General features: G+C 36.6%; 1 protein-coding gene across 2 annotated transcripts in view; it reads left to right on the forward strand.

Annotated features, from left to right (window-relative positions):
• The window catches only part of Grm5 (glutamate metabotropic receptor 5), a 483,320-nt gene that overhangs the window by 179,599 nt on the left and 290,962 nt on the right, over nucleotides 1-12,759 (forward strand). For both annotated transcript variants that reach the window (XM_055623260.1, XM_055623259.1), the window contains exon 2: nucleotides 11,099-11,348. In XM_055623260.1, coding sequence (XP_055479235.1) covers nucleotides 11,099-11,348 — 250 coding nt within the window. The remainder of the gene's footprint in view (nucleotides 1-11,098; nucleotides 11,349-12,759) is intronic.

The raw sequence follows: 12,759 nt of genomic DNA on the forward strand, positions 1-12,759 counted from the left end.
CTTGAGGATATGGCCAACAACACGGGCAGAGGTTTTTTAGGAGGCGTGGATCGCTCACATACGTAACCACCAAGGTCTAATAAGACTATAATAGAAAAACAGAGAAATTTGTGACTAAAACAAAAACTATTTTATGTCTTTAGAAAAATCTGTCAGATACTATTTTAAGCATTCCCCATGCAAATTTTTTTTAATCCTCAACTAATACAGTAGCATTTTATGATGAGAAAGAAAAGCCTTAGCAGATTAGATAACTTCTTAAACACTCAACTTAGTTGGTAGAGATCCACAGTTTAAATATAGATTTCATAATTTAAATGATAGTCAAACTTATTCTAACTTGGGATCCAATCCTTAAAGTCTCACTGTAAAGCAATAAATTGCAAAGAAGAAATGAGAAAGGAGACAAGAAGAAGCTATTTGTTGGGTAGCTACCGTGTGCCAGACACAACTCGATTTAAGAAACCGAAACTCAGAAGCATTTAAATTACTTTATGAGTGTCAAGCACTTAGAGAATTTCAAATGCAAGTCCTCTTTCTGAGGACTAGGGGATAGGGATACAGGGGGAAGAGGGAAGAGGGAAGGATGGTGGGACCAGAGGAGACGAGGGAGGGGGCTGCCATCAGGATATGAAGTGAATAAATTAATAAAAATTTTTACAGGGAAAAGAATCAAATTTAGTTTATGTAGCGCAAGTTTATATATATATATAAAATCCTTCTGATACTGCAAGTCTACTAATTTCATCTTACATAAGGATTTATGTGACGGAAACTTCAGTTTAGGAAAAGAAGGCTATGTTCGTGAGCTTGCACTACCATGACACAAACACACAGTCTGAATGATTTAAAAAATGGAAATGTATTTTTCTCAGCTTCTAGAATCCCAACATCAAAGGTTAATGTTCCTTTTGATCCCACTGAAATCTTTATCTGTAAATTTTCCATATGATTAATTTTACTAAATACTTACCATTGTATTAGAGACCATTTGTTTTAAAGCTTTGGAACTGGGGCTTATGGAATAATCCACGTAGGGATGTGGTTGAGTGAATCAGCTTTCTTCCACCCACTTTCTCCCATTTTCATATGTGGTGAAAATTTTAGTGACATTTATGAGTAAGGAAACCAGGAGTCAAGACATTAATTTTTGAAAGTGGGACTCCTTCCAGAAGAATGCTAAAGTCACAATTATTCCAGCTCCAGGCAGAGGCTGTTGCCTTTGCCTTAGGATAGATGTCCTGCTGGGGATATAGCTCAGTGATAGAGTGTTTGCCTGGCACATACAAGACCCAGGGTTTGAGTCTAGCATTAAAATATAAACAGAAATAAAAGAGAGGAAGAGTATGATATTCTAGGTAATTTATGTTGTAAAGAAAAAATGCTGGTATAAGTGATTTGCAAGGTTTGATCTGCCTGGATTTGATATATATCTCAAAAAATGAATTTTTTATATAACAAAAAGTAACCAGAGCACTGAGAACATAACAGTTACTGTAAAGGGCAAAGTATGGCAGGAGAGCAATTAGTACTTTCTATAAAGTCCAAGAAATATTAACAGAGTAAACAGATAAAGTGGTGACGTAAATTTCAAGGTTGCACAAACTTGACAACGAATGTCTTTTTCTATTTTATGTCACTAGGCATTTTTCAAGTAAAGTCAGCATAGACTATAATATTTTACATAAGCACATTTATAAAATGACGTTATGTTCAGAATTATTCATGAGGTTCTGTGTATACTGTCAAAATTAGAAAATAGAAGCTGGAGTTAGACTGTAAAAGACATGGAAAAGGGTGGCCAATGAAAGGTTACTGAAGGAAAATCTAAACTCTCACTCTCTGTGGATGTTTTAAAAGTCCATGTTGCACACACACAAACACACACAAACTGCTTGTCTAAAGATGTTAGAAAATAAAAAGACTGTAAGTTAGCAAATTACTCCTTACTCTGTCCAAGGCAGTTATAAGTTGTGCTGTCAATAATGTCTTAGCCAGGCTCCATCCTTTCAGATCATGGTTGCTACGGAATAGCAATTGACTGGTGAAAATTTAATGTTTATATTCTAAAATCTATTTACTTGAATAAACATTTACATACCAGAGCTCTGTTGATTATGGCGTAACTGAACTGCGACCCTTTATTCCAATTAGCATACATTCTCTTAGAAGGTCAAATAAATAATTAGAATATGACATGAAAACAATCCTGTAGACTTGGAGTGACTGTGGGAGGCAAACTTATTTGGAAATAATGAATTAGAGAATTGTATCCATATCAACCATGTCTTGAGTGCAAAGGGAATACGCATATAGAAGAATACCTCAGAGAAAGATAACCATGTGCAATCTGAGATGTCTGAAAACACGCTGTACACAGTTAATTGTTCTGTAAACACATCAGCCCATGGCTTGCTCTTCTGCAAATCTCTAAAGATTCTCCATGGTAAGGCCTGTTGTTCAGGAAAACCTAGGGCCGTGTCTTAGGGTATTTAGTCAGAATAATACAGTCTTTAGTTTAGAAATACCATATGCATTTGTTGTTCTGCCTGTTGTTATCATTAGGGCGGTAATGTGCCATACGCAAAATAATGGTAGGTATGAGGCTAAGGAGAAAGAGTAGACACTTGATCTTAGGAAGCTCAGATGGTTTAGTGCTCTGAAGAGTTTTGATTCTGCCCTGAAAAATTAGAATGTTAAGTTATGTATATAAAGTTCAATTCTGTGATAGAAATGTAAGCTAGCCATGTAAATAGCTTAAGCCAAATAGGAATAAATTGGTAGTATTAGTTTAAGAGTATATCTAATTTGATCATTGTTATATTTTTTTTCTCATTTTGGAACGTCATCAACATTGTAAAATATTGATGTGACACCTTACTTTTTCCTTCATATTTCTCTGATATCTATTGTTTTAACTTACAAAATGTGGTTTGACACACACACACACACACACACATATATATATATATGTATATGTATATGTATACGTATGTCAAACTCTTAGTGGTCACATGTGCTCAGAGCTTACCACAGTAGATAAGACAGGTCTGAACTCTAGATGAGAAGCAACAAAGTCATGGCTCCAACAAAGGATGGGTACTGGCTACTCATTCCTTATAAAAATCAGTTTGATGGCAAGTAAACAGCTATGGAACCTACCTTATTTTGCTTATTCCCATACCCAAAGTGATTCTCTATTCTCCATGTTGTGGGAGAAAGTTAAGTCTTGAGGAAATCTAAAAATCACTAACCTACACAAAACAAGTCTAAATCCAATGAGGTACCAGGCCATGTTGCTGCTGTCAAAGAACGGACTTCTTTTCAATAAAGGTTGTTGAGCTTGTAAAACTTTCTCAGTATTGTGAAGGAATTTCCACCTTCAGCTGACACAGAACAACTTCTGCACTGTTATTAGATCCACTTAAAATCAAGGAGTAAAGATGACTAATGAGCCAAAAAAGAAGCAAAGTGAACGCCTCCCAGGTCCATTCGACCATTGACACACAGTCCCACATGGAGGTTTTCCCTTCTATTCAAATAGAATCACTCCTAATGAGACAGACAGTACAGCCTTCAGCTCCAAAACTGACAGCCTACAAAGTAAGCCAAAGGAAGTTGAATTCTGTAGGGCTGGCTGGAATGAGAATCTGGGTCACAGTGTCTGCCTCAGCGTTTTATTTTCCTCTAGGAAGAGAAGCCAGAGGGGGGAAAAAATGAGAGAAAGTCTCCAAAACACATTTTTAAAAACGGGTAGTATTCTCTTAAGGTGTATATCTAAACTTAAACAACATTAACACAGCTACTGAAACATAAACACTACAGAAGTCCTAATTTCAAAACCTACATGTCCCTTCAGGCCTATCAATGACGACATTAGGAAGCCAGCTTTATATGATGAAGCAGCGTTTTCAAAAAGCCTCCTCTTATTAGACAAAACATTGTCTATGTGGAAGTACAACTCAGCATTGAATATTTTGTAGGAAGGTACTTAGAATTAAATGTTGATTTTCTTTTTACATTTATTCTTCTTCATACAATATATCCTGACTCCAGGTTCCCCTTACTCCTTGCTCCTAAATTTACTACTTTTCCTTTCCTTCAGAAAAGAGTAGGCCTTGCAGTTATATCAACCCAAAATGACACAAGATGCGATCAGACTATGCATAAACCCTCAGCTCAAGGCTAGATGAGGCAACACAGTAGGAGGAAAAAGCTCTCACAAGCAGACAAAAGAGTCAGAGATACCCCCTCTACTTTCGGTAGGAGTCCAACAGAAACCCCAAGCCAAATAACCCCAGCACATATGCAAAGGGCTTTCACAGATGCATGCAGGCTCTGTGCCCGCTGCTCTGTGAGCTCCTCTGTGCCTGACTTAATTGATTTTGCAGGCTGTGTTCTCTTGCTGTCCTAGTCTTCTCTGGCTCCTGCAATCCTGCTCCCCATCTTCTGTGCTTCTTAAGAGTGGTATGATTGAATCATTAAGTGCCCTACTTATCTGGAAACTGGGCACAATAGCTATTTAATAAGTAACATGTTTGTAAAGAAATGCATTTCAAATAAAACATTTAATTGTGGGCAGAAATGTGTTCTACCACTGAACTGACTGGCATACTGGTGTCTGACTTAGGAGTTGCCAAATGCTGCCTGCTCTTTGATCACTTGCCCCTGGTGATGTGGCCTTCTCTGACCACAGAGGAAGAGAATCCAGGCAGTCCTGATAAGATTTGATAAGCTATGAGCAGATTTTAAAGGAGAAGAACTCCCCCTTTTAGTGGACTAGGGGAAGGAGCTGGGGGAGGAGGGAGGGAGTGTGCAGTTGGGAAGAGTTGAGGGAGGAGGCTTCAATCTGTATATATAATGAATGGTTCGTGAAAAAAAATTTAAAAAAAAAAGAAAGAAAACAAGTTTGGGCATTTCAAAGTCAGAGGCTGAAATTTCAGCTTTTCTACTAAGTAGCAATAAATGATTTGGCAAATTTTTTCAGCACCAACAACTCATTCCGTGAAATTATGCCTTGTATCACGCTAGCTTCTTAAAGTTAGTTTTCCTATTAATACACTTGGAGTAGAAAGCGCAGTAGTTAGTATTTAAATAGTTACATGCGATAATTACATAAGCTCTAGGTAAATGATACACTTCTTCATGGCAGTGATAATAATGATGATAGAGGAGCTATAACATGATGTGTTGAGTTCATGTTCTGCATCATTCCCCTACGTTAGAAGAAGTTCTTTTCTGAGCTCAATAAACAACCCAACTTGCTAGATTTCTGATTCTTACTGTGACTGTGCTGTCTTCTTCCTCTTCAACTGCAAATGCCTCAGAAAAGTCGGTCTGCACTTTTAAAATCCCAACTACACAAGCCCGCTTCTATGGAGTTCTGTGTTACCTGAACCATTGAATATATTCATTGCATGTTTAGTTTCAGCAGTTAATGCAGAAATTTTTTTCAAGCAATCCCTGGATTTTAGTCTCTATTAGGCTACATACAGGATTGTCTTCCCATCATGCCTTACACTTCCACAGATTACTGCTTGTGAGGACTGATAAACACTCCAGCTGACACTTCTTTCTGAGTCAGAATGCCCTTATTTAGGTTCCTAAAGCCACGCTTACTTGGATATCCCACAAATATAAATAGTTGCTCTGTGTTCCATTGCTATAAAGAGATAGCATGACCAGGACAATTCTAAAAGAAAGCATTTAATTGGTGCTTGTTTCCAGTTTCGGGGGTTTAGTTCATTAACATCGTGACAGGAGGTATGGTGGCATGCTGGCAGATGCTGGAGCAGTAGCTGAGAGGTAAATATCCACATCCGCAGACAACAGGAAGAACAAGAAACTGGGCCTGACTTTGGACTCTTGACACCACAAAACCCAAGGCTAGCGCCACCCTTCATTTAACAAGGCCACACCTGCTAATCCTCCTAAAGTAGTGCCATTCCCTGATGACTAGACATTCAGATCTGTGAGCTTATGGGGGCTATTCTTAGTCAAGCCACCACATTCTTTTCGTGCATTCCACTTAAAAAACAAAGGAATTAAAAAAAAAATAGTCCATATTTGTAAGTTTGGTTCTTTTCCACTGTTCCTATGCCAGAAGTGTCCCTCAATTACTCGAAATATAGTACCTTTGCGTAGGAGAAAATATAAAAACTACAAATATTGGAACAAAAGTTAAGATTAAAAGAAAATGTCATGCAGCCAGGCATGGTGGCACACACTTTTAATCCCAGCACTCAGGAAGGCAGAGGAAAACAGATTGCTCTGAGTTTGAGACCAGCCTGGTCTACAAAGCAAGGCCTGGACAGCCAAGGCTACACAGGGAAACCCTGCCTTTAAAACCAAAACCAAACCAAACAAAAATTCAAACTTGTTGATTTTGATATCCACCACAGGTTCAACAGCGATACAATGTTTCCTGGGCTTGATTCCTTGTTTAGTGTGTAGTATACATTATTTCATAAAAATAAAAAATCATTTTCATAACTCCTGTGCCACCTGCAAAATATTTTTCTGTAGATTCATTGTTACAGAAATAAAGCTACCTCTTAGGTTCCTGTTACATGATAGATATTTTTCTTAATTACTGGATTTCATATTGGAACGGTGCCTGTTTTCTAAGTTTTTTTTTTATTCCTTCTATATGTTATTTAAAATCTATTTCAAGTAACATAATCTAACACAACGATTTTTCAGACATTTTCCTTACAGTCCCATTGTTTCCAAATACTACAGAATAGAGTTTATAACCACTGCTGGGCACATATACACTTTAAACTTTCTTTCAAATGCAAATGCTCACGTTTCTTTTAATCTTACACTAATTCATTTATATTTACACATCTATGAGGAAGCCAGTGTGGACACCTGTGCACACACGTGCTAGAGTGTGCATGAGCACTGTCAAAGGACAACTTTCAGGAGTCTGTTCTCCCCTACTGTAATGTGCACGCTGGAGATCAACCACAGGTCTTCAGTATTATTACCTTTACCCCTGGAGCTATTTAACCAGTTTCATATCTTCTTTATAAAGTATTAAAATATGCTGAATTAAAAAAATGAATCAGAGCTATTTTAAAAGTGATCATTTATTATTATTACTTATTAAAATTTATTCTCTTTGTTTCCCTGCTGCAGCCCCCTCCCTTTCCCTCCCCTTGCTCCCTCTTCTACCCCTATGCCCCTCCCCCAGTCCACTGATAAGGGAGGTCCTTCTCCCCTTCCATCTGACCCTAGCCTATCAGGTCCTATCAGGACTGGACTGGCTGCATTGTCTTCCTCTGTGGCCTGGCAAGGCTGCACCCCACAGCGTGAGGTGATCAAAGATCCAGCCACTGAGTTCTTGTCAGAGACAGTCCCTGCTCCCCTTATTAGTAAACCCCCATGGAGACTGAGCTGTCCTTGAGCAGGGGATCTAGGTCATCGCCATGCATGGTCCTTACTTGATTCATCAGTATCTGCAGACCCTCTGGGCCCTGATTATTTTGCTTTGTTGGTCTCCTTGTGGAACTCCCATCCCCACCGGGTCTTTTTATCTCCCTTTTCCTCTGTAAGATTCCCTGTACCCTGCCCAACTCAGTAAATAGGATAGACATTGGAAGTGGGAGAAGACAGAACAGGAACGGAGCCTATGGCATATTGTATTGAAGCAGATGCTGAGACACATAGTCAAGTTATTATTATCAACAAATATGTCAAATATATATTTAAACTCTTTTAGAGTGATTGTAAGTTTGAGACAAAACAGAGTAGAAGGTAGAAAGGTTTTGCCAAAGCCGTCTCTATCTTTCATATAACAGGGTTTTTGGCGTGCCTCCGAGAAATCAGTTTTCTTCTTCTGCTTTAAGCTTAATATTTTGTCTAACACTCATGAATATTGCTATTATTCTCCATGGTTTTTGTTTGGGAGGTGGTGTTCTGGTAGTGAGCAGTGAAAGAATCTAGGATTCTCTTCACTACCTCCAACAGGTGAAATTGATTGGGTCTAAACTAATTAATACATATTCTACATGTGTTTTATATATATATATATATATATATATATATATATATATATATACATATATATATAAAATATATGTTTATATATCATATGAATATGTACCCATATATACAGACACACAGTGAAAACATTTAAGTGTGTTGATTTTATTCCAAGAAAAAGCTGAAGAGATTATATTTACCAAACTGAAGTTAAAATTAAATTTCTTCAACACAAATATCTTTTTTCTAATCCAATTTGTTCTATATAACATGTTAAATATTAAGTAAAGACAGTGTAAAACAAAATTGTTGGGCACTGGGTTAAAGATAATACATTTTTTCTGATATGTTTTATTGCTTAATCATGAATGATTGGCTCTTATTTATATCACAATCAGTTCACCTAATTTTATGCTATTTGTGTGACTGACTCCATGATAAATCAAAGCATTGCAAGAAAAATAGCTGAGAAGCAAATTTGTCTAAAAAGAAAAAGAATAGTAAATTACTCAGATTAGTGTAAAGCCAATAATTTAGGCCTCTTGGCACATTTCCAGAAAGTACCCTTTAAACTTTGTTAATTACAAAATAACTAGATTGCCTACCTGCCACCATAACAAAGCTTTCTTGTTCCTTCTAATTCTAAGGAAAACAGAAATCCTTATAGTTTTCTCATTGTGTTTGGGCTGGGAGTCAAGATAGCATTTTTCTACTATATGTTCTGAGTAAATAGAATTCCATCCTGAAAATCCGAACAGCTAACCTGAACAGGGTACTTTTGTGATGGTAGAGCAAACAGGCAGCAGAAATTAGATCCATGCTGCAGCCAAGACTTATCCACTTATTCGTTTGCTGACTATTATATCTGTGTAATTCCAGGGCTCCACAATTGGATGTCTCATAGTTCTCTTTCATATGATATTTGCTGTTCAAGATAAGACACTGCCTCCTACACCTACCTGAGCTTAAGCTTGTTTATGCTTTCATATTCTACAAATAAGCTGTCTTGTAATAATACTTCTACATTCTCCATAGCTATCTACCAGGCCCATTTAATTTTATTTTTGAGGTTCTAAGCAGTCAATTGTGGAAGAAAAGAGAGAATTCTTCACTTCTGAATCTACATAGAGCACAATTTTATGTACTACTTATATTTATAACTCTGAGATTTAAAGGCATTGACTATGTTGTCTATGGAATATAAGAATAATAATACTTACCTAAAAATATTATTATGGGAATTCAATGGGATAGCTTACATAAAAGCCTTGGTGTGATTCCTTTCACATATGACTATCAATCTTAATCTCCATTTTTCATTGACCTTAAAAGATGCCAAATGCCATGGGGAAAAAAACCCCACAATGCCTCAACCCTACTCAAAGAACTACAAGAAACTGAGAAAAACTGGGGGCAGAAGAGGTGGCCCTGTCCCTCAACAGGTTATATTTTGGAATATATAGATATATACAAATATATATGCATGCAGTAACTATTGATGGTAAAAATGTCATAAATTTGAAGAAAGGTTATAGGAGGATGTGGAGAGAAAAATTGTAAGGAAGAAATGTTGTAAATGAAAAATATCTCAAAAATAAGCAAAAGAAGAAGAAAAGAATGATCCTACATTTACCTCCAAAAATTGTAATGGACTTTAGAATTATCAGTCTCATTACCTGTTCTTTGATTTTCTATATGATAAAAATTAAATGCTTTTCATAAACATATTCATTTTCTCTTTTTGCAAAGCTAAATCTCAGTTGAGAATATGGTGGACATTTTGCATTTTAGAATACCAAGTAATAATTTCATGATTATTAACATATGACATTTTATGTAAAATAATGCTCTGATATTTCTATGACACCTATATAATTTACAGTATATATGGTATCTATATTTGTGTGCATACATTAAGTATATAAATATACATGCATATGTATACTATGAATAAGCTACATGTATGTAATTTGGCAAAAAATGAAAATTGTCTTATATATTTTGCGTTGCCAGAACAGAATAAATAATGTTAGATAATGTGTTGAAAAATAGTTCTAGTGCTCTGGGTAGGTAATAAGTCTAAATAGCACAGCGATAATGTTTGGCTTTTTTTATTAAACTATGGGGTAAGACAGAAAATCATTTATATACAAGCAAAGAAGCAAGATGCTGTGTAAAAATCAAACTTTCCCCAGCTAGTCTATAAGCAGTGGAAACTAGTCTATCCTGGCATACCTTACCCACTGACAAGCAGCAGCCACCTGAAAAGGAATTGTGATGTTCTTACTCCTAGACCAATTAAAATTTCCACCATATCAACATGAGCACACTGCAGACCCAAATCCCAGCACAGGTTCCTTGAAGGATAAACTGTATTCGAACCATCACTGTGGTAAGAGCTTATCAAACGATGAGACCCAAAGGGGAAAATAGATAGCATGCAATAAAAACGGCAGATGAATGTTTTCTAATACATTATACGAAGGTATGGGTATATATAAACAGAAGAAAAGTTGGCATACTGAAGAAAAAATTGCCAGACACTGTCAGTAAATGGAAACATCTTAAGTGTTCATTGATGAACACTTGGTTTCTATACACAGTGAAATACTCTTAAGCCCTAGGAAGGAAAGGAATCTGTTATTGTGACAACAGGTATGGATATAGGAATCATTGTATTATGTGAATTACAGTTGAGTACTGAAATGTAAATACCACATGATCTCAATGATAAGAGATATCTAGAAAAGTTCTCTTTATAGAAATTGGGAGTAGAAGGGCAAAGGGGAGCAACCAGAGGCTGAGATGAGTAGGGAAAGGAAGAAAAGGAGCAAGGCTGTTTAATTTGTATTTTCATAGTTAGTCTGGTTAGAAGATAAGATGAACTGCACATTTCGAAGGCTAGAAGAAAAGAGTGTTGAATTTTTCAACAGAAAAGGAAAATCTATAAATTTAAGGAAACAGAAAGACATAACAATTTGAATACTGCATAACATAATCATGTACTGAAACAGTATGTTCTACATCTCAGTTAAAAGATTCCTATTGTACCTAATTAATGCAATTCTCTTATTTCAATATCTCTCTTTGTCTGTTAATTCTCATACAGGCAACTATGGAGAAAGTGGGATGGAGGCTTTCAAAGATATGTCAGCCAAGGAAGGGATTTGCATCGCCCACTCTTACAAAATCTACAGCAATGCTGGGGAGCAGAGCTTTGACAAGCTGCTGAAGAAGCTCAGAAGTCACTTGCCTAAGGCCAGGGTGGTGGCCTGTTTCTGCGAAGGAATGACAGTGCGAGGCCTGCTGATGGCCATGAGGCGCTTGGGTCTAGCAGGAGAGTTTCTGCTTCTGGGCAGGTAAGTGGCAACAAACAATTCATGTCAAAAATTTAGCTCCATTCTTTTGGTGTATAAGGACTTCTGTGTTAGAATTTGATTCTGTGTACCAGAAGAGCTTAACTCTCACAGAACATCGTGAAGACCAGAAAGAAAAATGGAGAGTTAGCTACAGTGTGTGCCGATTCCTGATAAGAGCTGGAATGAAAATGTCTAGAGATGTATGCTTCACATTGTCAAAATCATGATAAGCAAACACGGGATTTCTTAAATGGCTAGGGATATCAAGAAACATGTACATAAGGCTTTTTATTACTTTAAAATGATTTTGAAAATTCATATAAGCTATCTTATAATATATAACTGTAGAGCTTAGGGTTTAAAATGAGGTATCATTTTCAATATATCTGACACCCCAGGATCTTATCAGCTACATTGACACTAGATTCTAAATCTTTAGCTTCTACAAGTACTCAGTTTTAATTACCCACATATTTCACTGACTGCCACAACTTGACTGATTTCCTGTGCATATAGCTAAATGCATATTAGTAATGAATTCTAGAGAAATAATAAAAATTTAATATAATGTGCCTATGTGTAATATGGAATGCACATAAATTACACATGTTGACATGAGATGGATGTATATGTGAAGTCTACCAAGGGTTCCTAACTCATATGATAAAGGAGGGTGCGCACTAACAGATCTTGCATTTGAAAAGCCAGAAAACAAGGGTTGCCCATCCGTATTCTGCTCCCAGTACAAACCTGTGAGCCCTGAAAGCTGGCTGTGGTCAGGACCGGAGTACTAAGAAATGACAATGTGTAGTCTACCTCCAAAAAAAAATGAGTAAGATTAATGGCATGTGTTATGTATTAATTCAGAGTTCCCTCCTTTTGTCCAGCCCTCTTTTATTACGTCTAATATTGGGTAGATAAAGTCCTGTCAGAGTGTGTAGGCATAGTGAGAGGGACCAGTGTTTTCCTCATTCTATTGATTTCAAATGATGTTATCCAAACACAGTTATCACAGAAATACCCTTAATGTTTGGTTAAATATCTGACTACCCCAACCCAGAAAAATAAGTGTGTAATGTATACCATAGTAACCATTAGGAGTAAGCCATAGTTTTTAATGAAATTCTCTCTAGAGATGAGAAATTGTGATTGCTCAATGATATAGAAACTTCTTTTCTACTCTTAAGAATGTCACGTATCACACACCCTTTTTGAAAAACTTGACTATTAGCTGAAACAAAACAAAACAAAAAAAAAACAAAACAAAAACAAAAACAGAAACAAAAAACACACACCTTTTTTATTTGCCTTCACATTTTTTTATTGTTTGTTATTATTAGTTACATTTTATTAACTCTGTATCCCAGCTGTATCCCGCTCCCTTATTCCCTCCCAATCCCACCCTCCCTTC

This window comes from Psammomys obesus, unplaced genomic scaffold (assembly GCF_907164565.1).
Source record: "Psammomys obesus unplaced genomic scaffold, mPsaObe1.curated_primary_1811, whole genome shotgun sequence".
NCBI classification, from domain to species: Eukaryota; Metazoa; Chordata; class Mammalia; order Rodentia; family Muridae; genus Psammomys; species Psammomys obesus.